At 51.0% G+C, this 18,736-nt stretch overlaps 1 protein-coding gene across 1 annotated transcript in view; it reads left to right on the forward strand.

Annotated features, from left to right (window-relative positions):
* Nucleotides 1-18,736, forward strand: part of LOC140424747 (uncharacterized) — a 140,218-nt gene that overhangs the window by 40,247 nt on the left and 81,235 nt on the right. Inside the window, exons 3-4 of the mRNA XM_072508156.1 lie at nucleotides 8,695-9,039; nucleotides 14,700-15,038. Of these exons, the coding sequence (XP_072364257.1) occupies nucleotides 8,695-9,039; nucleotides 14,700-15,038 (684 nt within the window). The remainder of the gene's footprint in view (nucleotides 1-8,694; nucleotides 9,040-14,699; nucleotides 15,039-18,736) is intronic.

Below are 18,736 nucleotides of genomic sequence, written 5' to 3' on the forward strand. Positions count from 1 at the left end.
GTGCCGTGAGGCAGCAGTGCTAACCACTGCGCCACAGTGCTGCCCCATCAATATCTTTTTTTAAAAATAAATATTTGATTGAAAATTTTTGGTCAACCAACACAGTACATTGTGCATCCTTTACACAATATTATAACAACACAAATAACAATGACCTATTTTAAAAACAGAAAATGAATAAATAAAACTAACCCTAATTGGCAACTGCCTTATCACAAGTAACACTCTCCAAAAATATAATTTAACAATCCAATATATAATTATCTGTCGCAACGACCTATACATATTATACAGTATATATTAACAACCCTGAGAGTCCTTCTGGTTCCTCCTCCCCCCCCCCCCCCCCCCCTCCGATCCTGGGTTGCTGCTGCTGCCTTCTTTTTTCCATTCCATCTATCTTTCTGCGAGGTATTCGACGAACGGTTGCCACCGCCTTGTGAACCCTTGAGCCGACCCCCTTAGAGCGAACTTAATCCGCTCTTGCTTTATAAACCCTGCCATGTCATTTATCCAGGTCTCCACCCCCGGGGGCTTGGCTTCTTTCCACATTAACAATATCCTGCGCCGGGCTACTAGGGACGCAAAGGCCAAAACATCGGCCTCTCTCGCCTCCTGCACTCCCGGCTCTTGTGCAACCCCAAATATAGCCAACCCCCAGCTTGGTTCGACCCGGACCCCCACTACTTTTGAAAGCACCTTTGTCACCCCCATCCAAAATCCCTGTAGTGCCGGGCATGACCAAAACATATGGGTATGATTCGCTGGGCTTCTCGAGCACCTCGCACACCTATCCTCCACCCCAAAAAATTTACTGAGCCGTGCTCCAGTCATATGCGCCCTGTGTAATACCTTAAACTGAATCAGGCTTAGCCTGGCACACGAGGACGACGAGTTTACCCTGCTTAGGGCATCTGCCCACAGCCCCTCCTCGATCTCCTCCCCCAGCTCTTCTTCCGATTTCCCTTTTAGTTCATCTACCATAGTCTCCCCTTCGTCCCTCATTTCCCTATATATATCTGACACCTTACCATCCCCCACCCATGTCTTTGAGATCACTCTGTCCTGCACCTCTTGTGTCGGGAGCTGCGGGAATTCCCTCACCTGTTGCCTCGCAAAAGCCCTCAGTTGCATATACCTGAATGCATTCCCTTGGGGCAACCCATATTTCTCGGTCAGCGCTCCCAGACTCGCGAACTTCCCATCCACAAACAGATCTTTCAGTTGCGTTATTCCTGCTCTTTGCCACATTCCATATCCCCCATCCATTCCCCCCGGGGCAAACCTATGGTTGTTTCTTATCGGGGACCCCCCCAAGGCTCCAGTCTTTCCCCTATGCCGTCTCCACTGTCCCCAAAACTTCAGTGTAGCCACCACCACCGGGCTTGTGGTGTAGTTCCTCGGTGAGAACGTTGCGTTATTCCTGCTCTATGGCTGTCACCATAGCCTGTAGGCTAGTCCCCCTACAGGACGCCCTCTCTAATCTCTTCCACGCCGCTCCCTCCTCCTCTCCCATCCACTTACTCACCATTGAAATATTAGCGGCCCAATAATACTCACTTAGGCTCGGTAGTGCCAGCCCCCCCTATCCCTGCTACGCTGTAAGAATCCCTTCCTCACTCTCGGGGTCTTCCCGGCCCACACAAAACCCATGATGCTCTTTTCAATCCTTTTAAAGAAAGCCTTCGTGATCACCACCGGGAGGCACTGAAACACAAAGAGGAATCTCGGGAGGACCACCATCTTAACCGCCTGCACCCTCCCTGCCAGTGACAGGGATACCATATCCCATCTCTTGAAATCCTCCTCCATTTGTTCCACCAACCGCGTTAAATTTAACCTATGCAATATGCCCCAATTCTTGGCTATCTGGATCCCCAGGTAACGAAAGTCCCTTGTTACCTTCAACGGTAGGTCCTCTATTTCTCTACTCTGCTCCCCTGGATGCACCACAAAAAACTCACTTTTCCCCATGTTCAATTTATACCCTGAAAAATCCCCAAACACCCCAAGTATCCGCATTATTTCTGGCATCCCCTCCACCGGGTCTGCCACGTATAGTAGCAAATCGTCCGCATACAAAGATACCCGGTGTTCTTCTCCTCCTCTAAGTACTCCCCTCCACTTCTTGGAACCCCTCAACGCTATCGCCAGGGGCTCAATCGCCAGTGCAAACAATAATGGGGACAGAGGGCATCCCTGCCTTGTCCCTCTATGGAGCCGAAAATATGCAGATCCCCGTCCATTCATGACCACGCTCGCCATCGGGGCCCTATACAACAGCTGCACCCATCTAACATACCCCTCTCCAAAACCAAATCTCCTCAACACCTCCCACAAATAATCCCACTCCACTCTATCAAATGCTTTCTCGGCATCCATCGCCACTACTATCTCCGGTTCCCCCTCTGGTGGGGCCATCATCATTACCCCTAACAGCCTCCGTATATTCGTGTTCAGCTGTCTCCCCTTCACAAACCCAGTTTGGTCCTCGTGGACCACCCCTGGGACACATTCCTCTATTCTCATTGCCATTACTTTGGCCAGGATCTTGGCATCTACATTTAGGAGGGAAATAGGTCTATAGGACCCGCATTGTAGCGGGTCCTTTTCCTTCTTTAAGAGAAGCGATATCGTTGCTTCAGACATAGTCGGGGGCAGTTGTCCCCTTTCCTTTGCCTCATTAAAGGTCCTCGTCAATACCGGGGCGAGCAAGTCCACATATTTTCTATAGAATTCGACTGGGAATCCATCCGGTCCCGGGGCCTTTCCCGCCTGCATGCTCCTAATTCCTTTCACCACTTCTTCTACCTCGATCTATGCTCCCAGTCCCACCCTTTCCTGCTCTTCCACCTTGGGAAATTCCAGCCGATCCAAGAAGCCCATCATTCTCTCCCTCCCATCCGGGGGTTGAGCTTCATATAATTTTTTATAAAATGTCTTGAACACTCCATTCACTCTCTCCGCTCCCCGCTCCATCTCTCCTTCCTCATCCCTCACTCCCCCTATTTCCCTCGCTGCTCCCCTTTTCCTCAATTGGTGTGCCAGCAACCTGCTCGCCTTCTCCCCATATTCGTACTGTACATCCTGTGCCTTCCTCCATTGTGCCTCTGCAGTGCCCGTAGTCAGCAAGTCAAATTCTACATGTAGCCTTTGCCTTTCCCTGTACAGTCCCTCCTCCGGTGCTTCCGCATATTGTCTGTCCAACCTCAAAAGTTCTTGCAGCAACCGCTCCCATTCCTTACTCTCCTGCTTCCCTTTATGTGCCCTTATTGATATCAGCTCCCCTCTAACCACCGCCTTCAACGCCTCCCAGACCACTCCCACCTGGACCTCCACATTATCATTGAGTTCCAAGTACTTTTCAATGCACCCCCTCACCCTTAGACACACCCTCTCATCTGCCATTAGTCCCATGTCCATTCTCCAGGGTGGGCGCCCTCCTGTTTCCTCCCCTATCTCCAAGTCTACCCAGTGTGGAGCGTGATCCGAAATGGCTATAGCCGTATACTCCGTTCCCCTCACCTTCGGGATCAACGCCCTTCCCAGCACAAAAAAGTCTATTGGCGAGTAGACTTTATGGACATAGGAGAAAAACGAGAACTCCTTACTCCTAGGTCTGCTAAATCTCCACGGGTCTACACCTCCCATCGGCTCCATAAAATCTTTAAGTACCTTGGCTGCTGCCGGCCTCCTTCCAGTCCTGGACTTCGACCTATCCAGCCCTGGTTCCAACACCGTATTAAAATCTCCCCCCATTATCAGCTTTCCCATCTCTAGGTCCGGAATGCGTCCCAGCATCCGCCTCATAAAATTGGCATCATCCCAGTTCGCGGCATGTACGTTTACCAAAACCACTGTCTCCCCCTGTAGTTTGCCACTCACCATCACGTATCTGCCCCCGTTATCCGCCACTATAGTCTTTGCCTCGAACATTACCCGCTTCCCCACTAATATAGCCACCCCCCTGTTTTTCGCATCTAGCCCCGAATGGAACACCTGCCCCACCCATCCTTTGCGTAGCCTAACCTGGTCTATCAGTTTCAGGTGCGTTTCCTGTAACATAACCACATCTGCCTTAAGTTTCTTAAGGTGTGCGAGTACCCGTGCCCTCTTTATCGGCCCGTTCAGCCCTCTCACGTTCCACGTGATCAGCCGGGTTGGGGGGCTTCCTACCCCCCCCCCTTGTCGATTAGCCATCCCCTTTTTCCAGCTCCTCACCCGGTTCCCACGCAGCTGTATCTCCCCCAGGCGGTGCCCCCCCGCCCATCCCCTCCCATACCAGCTCCCCCCTCTCCCCAGCAGCAGCAACCCAGTAATTCCCCCCTCCCACCCCCCCGCCCCCCGCTAGATCCCCCGCTAGCGTAATTACTCCCCCCATGTTGCTCCCAGAAGTCAGCAAACTCTGGCCGACCTCGGCCTCCCCACGTGACCTCGGCTCGCACCGTGCGACGCCCCCTCCTTCCTGCTTCTCTATTCCCGCCATGATTATCATAGCGCGGGAACCAAGCCCGCGCTTCTCCCTTGGCCCCGCCCCCAATGGCCAACGCCCGATCTCCTCCACCTCCCCTCCTCCCCCCATCACCACCTGTGGAAGAGAGAAAAGTTACCACATCGCAGGATTAGTACATAAAACTCCTCTTTCCCCCCTTTTTAACCCCCTCTTCGCCCCCCACATTCGCCCCACCACTTTGTTCAAACGTTCTTTTTAATAACCCGCTCATTCCAGCTTTTCTTCCACAATAAAAGTCCACGCTTCATCCGCCGTCTCAAAGTAGTGGTGCCTCCCTCGATATGTGACCCACAGTCTTGCCGGTTACAGCATTCCAAATTTTATCTTCTTTTTATGGAGCACCGCCTTGGCCCGATTAAAGCTCGCCCTCCTTCTCGCCACCTCCGCACTCCAGTCTTGATAAACGCGGATCACCGCGTTCTCCCATTTACTGCTCCGAGTTTTCTTTGCCCATCTAAGGACCATTTCTCTATCCTTAAAACGGAGGAATCTCACCACTATGGCTCTGGGAATTTCTCCTGCTCTCGGTCCTCGCGCCATCACTCGGTATGCTCCCTCCACCTCCAACGGACCCGCCGGGGCCTCCGCTCCCATTAACGAGTGCAGCATCGTGCTCACATATGCCCCGACGTCCGCTCCCTCCGCACCTTCAGGAAGACCAAGAATCCTCAGGTTGTTCCTCCTTGCGTTGTTCTCCAGTGCCTCCAACCTTTCCACACATCGTTTCTGATGTGCCTCATGCGTCTCCGTCTTCACCACCAGGCCCTGTATGTCGTCCTCATTCTCGGCTGCCTTTGCCTTCACGACCCGAAGCTCCCGCTCCTGGGTCTTTTGTTCCTCCTTTAGCCCTTCGATCGCCTGTAGTATCGGGGCCAACAGCTCTTTCTTCATTTCCTTTTTGAGCTCTTCCACACAGCATTTCAAGAACTCTTGTTGTTCAGGGCCCCATGTTAAACTACCACCTTCCGACACCATCTTGGTTTTTGCTTGCCTTCCTTGCCGCTATTCTAAAGAATCCACCGCAATCCGGCCACCTTCCTCTCCTTTTTTCATCCGTATCCAGGGGGGATTCCCTTCTGGTTTACCGCACAGTGTTTTTAGCCGTCAAAATTGCCGTTGGGGCTCCTATCAAGAGCCCAAAAGTCCGTTTCACCGGGAGCTGCCGAAACGTGCGACTCAGCTGGTCATCGCCGCACCCGGAAGTCCATCAATATCTTTTTTAACCAACAATGCAACTGCAGCACCATTTCCGTCCTTCCTGAAAACTGAATAGCTTCAATGTTTAGTTCCCATCCTTAGTCACCTTGGAGCCATGTCTCCGTAATCCCAACTATATCATATCCCTTTACATCAATCTGCACAACTAATTCATCCATTATTTCAAATGATCTGCACGTTTCGGTAAAAAACCTGAAGGTTAGTCCTTTTAACGTTCCTTGTTCCATCCCTACAATTGTTTACAGCGTCATTATCAGACAAAGGGCCTTGATTTCTCTGCCTATCACTTTTCTTATTTTCCTTTCTGTCGCATCTTCAGAGGTACGATGGTCTGCTCTATGAGGGAGGGTGTGGAGGTGTGAGCAGCGTTGTACCTCTCCTCAGCTCGAGTCTGAGGGTGATGCACCAGAGTCATCAGCCAATGTTAAAGTGGGCAGCCCTGAACCCCCAGCAACCATCGCAGCAGATGTTGTGGATCCAGTTGCTATGGTGATGGACATTCCCACCCTGCCCCATCCCCTCCTCCCCACCCGCTCTTGCACAAACCTCCTTCCTCATTGTCCCACTTGTCTTCCTCAGCAACCCGTTCACCACGCACCGCACCTCCGGGGGAACGTAGGGCCATTGGAGTGGAGGGTCCATGGGTCCCGCAGCACATTCTGTCCAGAAAGGCCAGCTCTGCTTGGAGCTGAAGGGCACAAACTAGTGGCCCCAGCAGAGAGGTGCTGAGTGTAACAGGAGTGACGCAGCGCGATGGTGGGCAGGATCTGTGTGTTACTCACCTCAACATCTCGAGTGAACTGAGGTCCATCTCGTTCATGCTTCTCTTTTTCAATCGGGTTCGAGTCCGACATGATTTCCCGCTGGTGTGATGCACGATAGGAAGGCCTGATGGGATATTGACGAGCTGCTGTTAAATTGAATATTCATGAGATGCAAATGAATGCAAATTGCAATCACACCACCAGGCAGCAGGATAACTGAGCCACGAATAATCCGCCTTCAGGGGAATTACAAACTTTTTTATACCCGGGGGTTTCCGGCTTTTCCTCTCCTGCTGGATTCTCTGCTCCCTCCCGTCACCAAACTCTCCCCGGTTGGGATGGGAGAGGGATCATAGAATCCCTACAGTGCAGAAGGAGGCCATTCGGCCCATTGAGTCTGCAGTGACAGAGCACTGCAGCCAGGCTCACTCCCCTGTCCTATCCCCGTCCTATCCCGGTATCCCCGCACATGGCCAAACCACCTAACCTGCACATCTCTGGACTGTGGGAGGAACCCGGAGCTCCCGGAGGAAACCCACGCAGACACGGGGAGAATGTACAAACTCCGCACAGACAGCCACCTGAGGCCAGAATTGAACCCGGGTCCCTGGAGCTGTGAAGCAGCAGTGCTAACCACTGTACCACCCAACACCTTCCAGGGAGATCCATTGACTCACTCACTACCTGAGCTGTATTTCCCTCAATTTGCCTCTCCTGGGACCACCACTGGCTCCGTGCCCTTTACCAATATTAAAAATGTCAGTTGGAGGGACAGGGTTTGGCTCCCTCAGGTTTATTTCCAGTCTCTCTCAGTTGCCCCCACTCCCATGCCCTCTGTGTTGAAGATGGCAGTAGCAGCTGGTAAAGATCCTGGGCGTCATTCTCCGACCCCTCGCCGGGTCGGAGAATGGCCGTTGGCCGCCGTGAATCCCGCCCCCGCCGACGTCTCCGCTCCCGGAGATTGGGCGGGGGCGGGAATCCGGCTGCGCCGGTTGGCGGGACCCCCCGCTGGATTCTCCGGCCCGGATGGGCCGAAGTCCCGCCCAGGAATTGCCTGTCCCGCCGGCGGAAATCAAACCTGGTATTTACTGGCGGGACCAGGCGACATGGGCGGGCTCCGGGGTCCTGGGGGGGGGCGCGGGGCGATCTGACCCCAGGGGGTGCCCCCACGGTGGCCTGGCCCGCGATCGGGGCCCACCGATCCGCGGGCGGGCCTGTGCCGTGGGGGCACTCTTTCCCTTCCGCCTCCGCCACGGCCTCCACCATGGCGGAGGCGGAAGAGACTCTCCCCACTGCGCATGCGCGGGAAACTGACAGCGGCCGCTGACGCTCCCGCGCATGCGCCGCATTTCCGCGCCAGCTGGCGGGGCAACAAACGCCATTTCCGCCAGCTGGCGGGGCGGAAATCCCTCCGGCGTCGGCCTAGCCCCTCAATGTTGGGGCTAGGCCGCCAAAGATGCGGAGACTTCCGCACCTTTTTGCCGGCGCGATGCCCATCTGATTGGCGCCGACTTTGGCGCCAGTCGGCGGGCATCCCGCCGTTGGGGGAGAATTTCGCCCCCTGTACCTGAGGAATGGAGGGATAGAGACACCATTCTCCCAATCTGACCCTAACCTGGGGAGAGGCCTCAGTTTTCACAAACCCAATAGGCTGTGGCTCTGTTGATCCGTGGGGCGGTCCTGTCCCTTTAAATGTCTGACTGCCTCTTGAATGTTGCAGACACTTCCCATTCTAATTCCCAAACCTACTTCCTATTGTGAGAAACACTCTCCCACTATTGGTTCAGTAAAGATAACTCCAATCTCCATGGACTGCAGCAGTTCAAGAAGGCAGCTCACCACCGCCTCCTTCAGGGCAATTAGGGATGGGTAATAACAGCTGGCCTAGCCAGCGACACCCACATGCCAGGAATTCATTTAGACACTAACTGGGAGAGGTCAGTGTGTTTGAGAGAGCTGTTCCACAGTGTGAGAACAATATTGCATTTCACAATTATATCAACACATCTGGACTGCTGAGATCAGCACAGAGTAACCCCCAGGATAGAAATCATTCACAAACTAACACAACTAGATCAGTCTCAGAAGCTGTTTCCTCTCTTTAACACAGAACTTCTACCGCCTGGACTGTCCCTTTAAATACTCACAGGAAACTTTCAGCTCAGAATTTAACTCACTGATTTTGTTTTTCTCTCAAAGGTGCGACTGATCCAGTCCTTATCCAGTCTCCGAGTCTGGAACGTGTCCCAGAGGGTCAGACTGCACGGTTCCAGTGCACCATGCGGAAATACGCAGTGAAATACACAAATGTTTATTGGTACCGGGAGCGGCCAGGGAAACAGTGGGAGAGGATTTTAACACATTATGCATATAATGACATAGACCGGTCTCCAGGTTTCTCTGAGCGTTTCCTGCCTTCCAGACACATCGGCTCCAACAGATACATCCTGACAATCAGCAACGTGCAGCCCAGTGACACTGCCGTCTATTACTGCTCAGTGTGGGGAAGGGTCTATGGGAGTGGAAGCCGGCTGAATGTAACCAGTGAGTAGAGTTTTCATTCCAATTACCCACAGCAATAGCCTCTTCCAGATGAGTGAATTGGAGATGAGTTTGTGATGATGAAGAGCTAGGAGGTGATGTAAAGTGATCTTACTGATGGGTTCACTGTGGGGAAGAAGCTGAGCTCAGCTTCAGCAATTCCCCAAAGTTCCACATCTCTGGCTTTATCCTGAGGGGGTGTCTGGGGAGGTTAGTGCCGTGTGGCTGTTTACTGAGCTGCAGAGAAACTTTGTCTGAGCCGAGTCCGAATGTTGGACAGACATTTGGAGAGAGTGGAAAGAACATTGGGATCAATGGAGGAGGTGGAGAGACTGATCTGAGTGATGGTGAAGTTGGGAATGTTGACCAGGTTTCTGAGGGTGAAATGAGGATGAGGAGGGAGCCAGGGATGGTGCCCTGGGGACACAGCAGAGGCGATCATTCAGACACTGGAGGAGAAATCCTTTGGTGCTGATATAATGTGGATGATGTGAGCAGCAGGAGTGGGACCGTGAGAGAGCAGTGCGAGGGGCTGGAATGTGGATTCACCGAGACTTTTAAACAGGAACCTGTGCTCAGTGATGTTAAACAGAGTGGAGAGGTGAAAGATTCTGAGGAGGGATAGACAGTGGCCATCACATTCACACAGATATCAGTTATGATGTTGATCAGTGGAGTGCCAGTGTTGTGGGTGAGAGTGAAGACTGATTGCAGGATCAGGAGCTGGGAGTGGGCAGGAGGTGGCTCCCAATTGCAAGCAGCAAGAGTCAGTCGAATGGATGGTTTGATTGTGGAGACAAAGAAATGTCTCCGTTGCTGAGAATGTGTGTGTGAAATGAGCATGGATTGTGTGGGGAGGAGTGGACAGACGGTCAGATCTAAGCACAGCTGTCTTTTCACATCCAGTCATGAATGATGGTGGGGAGTTGTGACGGTCCCGAACCAGACCCCAAATTTGTTAGGATCCCGGACAGGAAACCCCAAACAATTTACAATTCATAAAACTGTGAGGAAAGGATATTTCACCCCAGGAGTGGTGAGTCTGACCAATAGGCATCTTTTATTGTAAAGCAAACTTTAATTTAAACACAGAATTAACCACATTGTAAGTGTGGTAGTCTGTGTAGAGGTATTACGGTACCTGGTAATGCTGGAACACCATTGGTAGATATTGTATGTTTCCTATTGGTCAAGCTGTATGGTAGCTCCGCCCTGCAAGGCGGGGTATAAGAGCCCGAGCCGCCCCAGCAGCTCAGGTACAGAGTGAAGGCTGCTGGGAAACATCTAGCTTATTAAAGCCTTCAGTTGGACTACAACCTTGCTTTAGTGGTCATTAATCGTGCATCAGTGAGTGATTGTAAAGTTACCACAGTCCCAGATGACCACAGGCTGCTTTCCCTTTGAGGGGGAGAGCTGACTGGTGGTGATTTAACCCGAGGGTCACCACACCTCAGGCGAGGGGCAGGGTTGAGAAGGCGGGGCCTTCATGAATAACCTCAGACTGTACGGGAATTGAACCCACGCTGCTGGCCTCGTTCTGCATCACAAACCAGCTGTCTGGCCCATTGAGCTAACCCGCCCCTTTAACCACATTGACAGCAAAGAAATAACTTTACATTTATCAGTGCAACAGTTCACAAATAAAAGGAAAAAAACTTACCTCGTGCTCTACTCCTACCAATATATATATTCCAAATAAGCAACCCACTACAGTTCAAAATCCACTCATAAATAAAGTTGACAATCAGGGTTACTCCATGTTCTCTGTGCAGACATTTGGCGAGAGAGGCCCTTTCAGGAACAACCTGAAAATCGTTCTGTCTTGTCAGACTCAAATCCTCTGACAAAACTGCGAAAACCACTGGCAGACCTGGCTCCTCCCATTAATTACATAATCTGTATCCCAATGTGATGTCCCATGACCTGCCCAGCGAGGACTAAACACTATCCCTCACCAATTATCTACACTCCAGTGACCGTCCAAAAACAGAAACTATATCCCATTGGCCATCTCTCTGTAAACAAATAAATGGTTAAATTCAACGGTGACCTCACATTGACTACTCCTTAATCGCAGCTTTAAGAACAAAGAAAAGTACAGCACAGGACCGGCTCCTTCAGCTCCAAGCCTGCGCCGCCCATATTGCCCATCTAACTGAAAACCTTCTAGACTTCCGGTGTACTTATCCCTCTATTCCCATCCTATTATGGATTTGTCAAACGTCACTTTCGTAGCTGCGTTCACCATCTCCTCTGACAGCGAGTTCCAGGCACCCGCTACCCTCTGTGTAATAAAACTTCCCTTGCACATGTCCTCGAAACTTTGCCCCTTGCACCTTAAACTTGTGTCCCCCAGTAATTGACTCTCCCATCCTGGGACAAAGCTTTTGCCTGTCTACTATGTCCATGCCCCTCATAATTTTGGAGACTTTTATCAGGTTGCACTTCAACCTCCGCCGCTCGAGTGAGAATAAACCATGTTTCTCCAACCTCTCCTCATATTTAATGCCCTCCATACCAGGCAACATCCTGGTAAAGCTCTGCTATACCCTCTCCAAACCCTCCACATCCTTCTGGTAGTGTGATGACCAGAATTAAACACTGTATTCCAAGTGGCCTAACTAAGGTTCTATACAACTAAAGCATGACGTGCCAATTTTTATGCTCAATTGCTTGACCGATGAAGGCAAGCATTCCATATGTCTTCGTGACAACCTTCTCCACCTGTTTTGCCACTTCCACTGACCTGTGTACCTGTACACCCAGATCCCTCTGCCTGTCAATATTCTCAAGGATTCTGGCATTTACTGTATATTTCCCAAATATTTTAGACCTTCCAAAAAGCATAACCTCACATTTAGCCGGATTATAGTCAATCTGCCATCTCTCTGCGCAAGTCTCCAAACGATCTATATCCTGCCGTATCCTCTGTCAGTCCTCATCGCTATCCACAATTCCACCAACCTTTATGTCATCTGCAAACTTATTAACACTGACCTCCAAACAGCAAAGGTCCTCAGCAGGTACCCCTTCACCCTGGGGTGTCCCTCGAAGATGTTGGGGATGTCTGACTGTCCCAGGATGCAGCTGTCGTGCACACTCCCGGGGAAGTGTGCACACACGAGCACGATCTCCATGTGGTGGTCGCTCACAAGTTGGAGGTTCAGAGAGTGGAATCCCTTTTTGTTGGTGAAGGGAACTCCGTGGTACCCGGTGTGTGCAAGTGAACATGTGTGCGATCTATTCCCCCCTGGATCTGGGGCATCCCAGCGATGCCCCCCCCCCCCCCGCCCCGTACAGCTGAGGCAGCCGTGGGGCCGTGACCTTGGCTCTGGCAGCTCTCCCAGATCAACCATGATTTTCCTCAATGTTGGGAACTGAATCCTGATTGGAGAACGGGGTACACTCAGTTTGGGGGTGAGGTTGGGAGGGGGTTTGGTGGCGTGAGGGGTGAGGTGGGGGGGTGAGGTGCGGGTGGTGGGGTGCTGACTGTACACAGCAGCAGAATGATTGTGAGGATTCAGTGTCAGGGAAAGGTGATCATTCCGAGGGAAGCAGTGAGCAGGATGGGGTGGGGATTAGGGATTTTCCGGCAACATTTCTGCTGCACCGGAGCACAGAGCAGAGAAGCAGAGGAGCTGGAATGTGAGAGGAGGGATTGGGAGATGTGTGGCTCCATGAGTGGGGACAGGGTGTGGGGAGAGCCTGAGACTGGGAGGTGTAATCAGGAGCTGCCGTCCATCCAGATGCACATCACTCTGCTCACTGACGTTGCTATTCCTCTTCACATTCCCAGCGGCATTCCTGTTGTTCCCTCAGTTCCTATTTCTATTATTTGGTCTCTATCTTTTTTGGTCCATGACCCTTAATTTGAGCAGAAGTAAGGAACACAAGGGTGGGGGTGCTAGATATTACATAGATATTCCATAATAGTTAACCAGTTGTATTTGTTGCTTATTTAATTATCGTAATTTTTAATAAGAAGTTAATTGTGTTTAAATTTACAAACCTGGTGACTGTAATTATTGGGCAGCTGAAGACCTCGGGTATTGTAAAATAAAAGTTAACATCAACCATGTTGTGACTCCGGGTCAAGTGGGGCTGGAATTGACCGCGCACTGGCCCAGGGAGTTGTAACAATATGTTTCAACTAATTGACATTTAATTCAGACAATTTTAACCGTGAGCTGATGTGTGACTCATTTACACTTGCTCAAAGCGAGACAGAGACCGGCTGTCTGCAAACAAAAGGAATATGTTCAAGCCGTGCTCCTTTCTTTCAATTCAACAGGAGCTTTGGGAGCCTCTAATTCGGGGTAATTCTCCATGGCAACGTTTCAGCCAATCAGAGTTGACTATCTTTTTTAATAATCTTTATTGTCACAAATAGGCTTACATTAGCACTGTAATGAAGTTACTGTAAAAAGCCCCTAGTTGCCACATTCCGGCGCCTGTTCGAGTACACAGAGGGAGAATTCAGAATGTTCAAATTATCTAACAAAACGTATTTCGGGACTTGTGAGAGGAACCCGGAGCGCCCGGAGGAAATCCACGCAGACACGGGGAGAATGTGCAGACTCCGACAGACAGTGACCCAAGCCGGGAATCGAACCAGGGACCCGAGAACAGTGAAGCAACAGTGCCAACCACTGCTCTACAGTGCCGCCCATTGGCACCATTTCCACTGTAGAATAAATTGTGATTCTTTGAAATTTAACATTCCTGTGTTTTTCTCGATGAGTACAAAATGAAAAACTTCAACAATGTGTCTCTTTTTGACAAGATTCAATCCTAAACAAACAAGCAACTGATTTTTAATTTACTCACACAAATATATTTTGCTTTATTTGAATGAATCAGTCCATCGTTTCAGTCTTAGAATCTGGGGCGAAATTCTCCCCCAGCGGCGCGATGTCCGCCAACTGGCGCCAAAAACGGCGCCAATCAGACGGGCATCGCGCCGGCCCAAAGGTGCGGAATGCTCTGCATCTTTGGGGGCCGAGCCCCAACATTGAGGGGCTAGGCCGGCGCCGGAGGGATTTCCGCCCCGCCAGCTGGCGGAAACGGCCTTTGTTGCCCCGCCAGCTGGCACGGAAATGCAGCGCATGCGCGGGAGCGTCAGCGGCCGCCGACAGTTTCCCGCGCATGTGCAGTGGGGAGAGTCTCTTCCGCCTCCGCCATGGTGGAGGCCGTGGAGGAGGCGGAAGGAAAAGTGTGCCCCCACGGCACAGGCCTGCCTGCGGATCGGTGGGCCCCGATCGTGGGCCAGGCCACCGTGGGGGCACCCCTCGGGGTCAGATCGCCCCGCACTCCCCCCAGGACCCCGGAGCCCACCCACGCCGCCTGGTCCCGCCGGTAAATACCAGCTTTAATTTACGCCGGCGGGACAGGAAATTTCTGGGCGGGACTTCGGCCCATCCGGGCCGGAGAATTGAGCGGGAGGTCCCGCCAATCGTCGCGGCCCAATTCCCTCCCCCGCCCAATCTCCGGTACCGGAGACTTCGGCGGGGGCGGGATTCACGGCGGCGAACGGCCATTCTCCGACCCGGCAGGGGGTCGGAGAATGACGCCCCTGGTTCTCGCTTTTTAACACCGAACATTCCCTTTAAACACTTTGGAACCTTCAGACTCGTGTTTAACTTGTTGATATTTTTCTCTAAAAGGTGCGAATGCTCCAGTCCTTATCCAGTCTCCGAGTCTGGAACGTGTCACAGAGGGTCAGACTGCACGGTTACACTGCACCATGCGGAACGCCGCAGTGACACACACCGATGTTCACCGGGAGAGGCCAGGGAAAGATATGGAGAGGGTTTTAACTCATGATATAAAGAACAACACACGATGGAGTCCAGGTTTCACTGAGCGTTTCCATCCTTCCCGAGACACGTCCAATAAAACCTTCATCCTGACAATCAGCAACGTGCAGCCCAGTGACACTGCCGTCTATTACTGCTCCGTGTGGGGAGATATCAGTGGGAATGGATCACAGCTGAATGTAACCAGTAAGTACAGTTTCCATGATTCTCATGTGGTTTTACTCAGATAGAATCTTCTTGAACTTATCTTCCAGAACTTAAATTCTTTGTCTCCTTTGTTTACTCGGGTTTTTGCCAATGTGGCGCCTCGAGCTGTTTTGTTTTATATTCATACTTTATTGGCAAGATGCCATCCCTAACTGCCCTGGAGAAGGTGGTGGTGAGCTGCCTTCTTGACCCGCTGCACTCCATGTGGTGTAGGTACTGCTGTTAGGGAGGGAGTTCCAGGATTGTGACCCAGCGACAGTGAAGGGACGGCGGTACATTCTGTTACGACACCCTGGGCCAGTGCACGGTCAGTTCCAGCTACACAGATCCCAGAGTCCCAACATAAGTGAATTAACCAGTAATTTGTGTATTTTCCTGAGATCTTTGACCCTTGACTTCTCCAATGAGTTACAGGCACCAGATTTGAAAGTAAAACATTAGAACTGTTTATTTATAAAAGGAGTAAAAGATGAACAGATAATGGAAATAATGTAACACTGATCTACTAGTCTAACTATTCCCCAAACACCGCCCCACCCGCCACCCACATGCACACAAGACAGACACACAGGGGAGAAGGGAAAGGATCAAAATGATGGGGATTAAACTGGGTGTGAGATATTTGAGGATCTTTGCTGCTGAGGTTGAGGTCTTTGTAGGCCGTGATCTCTTCAGAATGCGAGGTGTTGAACCATCGGTTGGCTTGGACCCTCAAGCTGGGCCATTCAGGCCCAATTCTCAGGCTGTGGGATCCCCTCTGGGGACAAGTTACAACTTGTGTTGAGCTGAGCGTTACCCACGGAAGATGCACTTCAAACCTGCTGAGTTTCTGATATGTGGTCAGCTTCAGCAGACTCACCAACAACTTGTCTCAGTTACACAGAATATTAGAGCAGCATTTTCCTGAGGCCTTTGAGAGGTCTGGTACTTTTAATGGAAGAGGAACCGGAAAGGACCCCCTCCCCAGCTCTGTATTCACGTTTTGAGTACTCACTAACTGCTCTGTGTACCTGAAGGGGGTTCAAGCTGAGATTTGAGAGAGAATCCCCCTCTTCTGGGAGAGAGATTCAAGAGGATTCTGCTCAGCTCAGCAGTTTGGAAAAATCTGGGTTGGCCGGCACCGATTCGTCCTCCAACACGGCCGGAGACTTCTCCGCTCACACTCTCCTTGGCATTCCGTGGGCCACAACAGTTTTACGTGTTTCTGTAACATGGCCAACATGCATTTCCCCCCAGTCTCTAACTGAGACTGGGCAGCACGGTAGCATTGTGGTTAGCACAATTGCTTCCCAGCTCCAGGGTCCCAGGTTTGATTCCCCGCTGGGTCACTGTCTGTGAGAGTCTGCACATCCTCCCCGTGTCTGCGTGGGTTTCCTCCGGGTGCTCCGGTTTCCTCCCGCAGTCCAAAGATGTGCAGGTTAGGTGGATTGGCCATGAAAAATTGCCCTTTGTGTCCAAAATTGCCTTTAGTGTTGGGTGGTGTTACTGAGTTATGGGGATAGGGTGGAGGTGTTGGCCTTGGGTAGGGTGCTCTTTCCAAGAGCCGGTGCAGACTCGATGGGCCGAATGGCCTCCTTCTGCACTGTAAATTCTATGATAATCTATGAGACAAAATCTGAGGGTTTAATTGAGAAGGAGGTGCTTTTGGTGGTTGAACAGGTTTGAAGTCCCCACCATGGGTGGTTAACAGACTGCCCCTGGTACTTCCCTCCAACTTGATCGACACTCCTTGGCAACTTCTCGATACCTGACTCTGTCTGTCCCTCACCACTCGCTGTGCGAAACTGTCTACATCATACTCTCAGACAGAAAATTCCAGATCCTAACCACCCGCTGTGTGAATCTACCTGCACCACACTCACAGACAGAACATTCCAGATCCTAACCACTTGCTGTGTGAATCTGTCTCCACCACACTCTCAGACAGAACATTCCGGATCCTAACCACTTGCTGTGTGAATCTGTCTCCACCACACTCTCAGACAGAACATTCCGGATCCTAACCACTTGCTGTGTGAATCTGCCTCCACCACACTCTCGGACAGTACATTCCGGATCCTAACCACTCGCTGTGTGAATCTGTCTCCACCACACTCACAGACAGAACATTCCGGATCCTAACCACTTGCTGTGTGAATCTGCCTCCACCACACTCTCGGACAGTACATTCCGGATCCTAACCACTCGCTGTGTGAATCTGTCTCCACCACACTCTCAGACAGTACATTCCAGATCCTAACCGCTCGCTGTGTGAATCTGTCTCCACCACACTCTCAGACAGAACATTCCAGATCCTAACCACTCGTTTTGTGAATCTGTCTCCACCACTCTCAGACAGAACATAGAACATAGAATGATACAGCGCAGTACAGGCCCTTCGGCCCACGATGTTGCACCGACATGGGAAGTCAAAAAAACAAAAGCCATCTAACCTACACTATGCCACTATCATCCATATGCTTATCCAATAAACTTTTAAATGCCCTCAATGTTGGCGAGTTCACTACTGTTGCAGGCAGGGCATTCCACGGCATCACCACTCTTTGCGTAAAGAACCTACCTCTGACCTCTGTCCTGTATCTATTACCCCTCAGTTTAAGGCTACATCCCCTCGTGCTAGCCATTTCCATCCGCGGGAGAAGGCTCTCACTGTCCACCCTATCTAACCCCCTGATCATTTTGTATGCCTCTATTAAGTATCCTCTTCACCTTCTTCTCTCTAACGAAAACAACCTCAAGTCCATCAGCCTTTCCTCATAAGATTTTCCCTCCATACCAGGCAACATCCTGGTAAATCTCCTCTGCACCCGCTCCAAAGCCTCCACGTCCTTCCTATAATGAGGTGACCAGAACTGTACGCAATACTCCAAATGCGGCCGTACCAGAGTTTTGTACAGCTGCAACATGACCTCATGACTCTGGAACTCAATCACTCTACCAATAAAGGCCAACGCACCATAGGCCTTCTCCACAACCCTATCAACCTGGGTGGCAAGTTTCAGGGATCTATGTTCATGGACACCGAGATCCCTCTGCTCATCCACACTGCCAAGAACTTTACCATTAGCCAAATATTCCGCATTCCTGTTATTCCTTCCAAAGTGAATCACCTCACACTTCTCTACATTAAACTCCATTTGCCACCTCTCAGCCCAGCTCTGCAGCTTATCTATGTCCCTCTGTAACCTGCAACATCCTTCCGCACTGTCGACAACACCACCGACTTTAGTGTCGTCTGCAAATTTACTCACCCACCCTTATGCACCCTCCTCTAGGTCATTGATAAAAATGACAAATAGCAACGGCCCCAGAACAGATCCTTGTGGTACTCCACTTGTAACTGAACTCCATTCTGAACATTTCCCATCAACCACCACCCTCTGTCTTCTTTCAGCTCGCCAATTTCTGATCCACATCTCTAAATCACCCTCAATCCCCAGCCTCCGTATTTTATGCAATAGCCTACCGTGGGGAAACTTATCAAACGCTTTACTGAAATCCATATACACCACATCAACTGCTCTACCCTCGTCTACCTGTTCAGCCACCTTCTCAAAGAACTCGATAAGGTTTGTGAGGCATGACCTACCCTTCACAAAGCCATGCTGACTATCCCTGATCATATTATTCCCATCTAGATGATTATAAATCTTGTCTCTTATAATCCCCTGCAAGAC

This window comes from Scyliorhinus torazame, chromosome 1 (genome assembly GCF_047496885.1).
Source record: "Scyliorhinus torazame isolate Kashiwa2021f chromosome 1, sScyTor2.1, whole genome shotgun sequence".
NCBI lineage: Eukaryota > Metazoa > Chordata > Chondrichthyes > Carcharhiniformes > Scyliorhinidae > Scyliorhinus > Scyliorhinus torazame.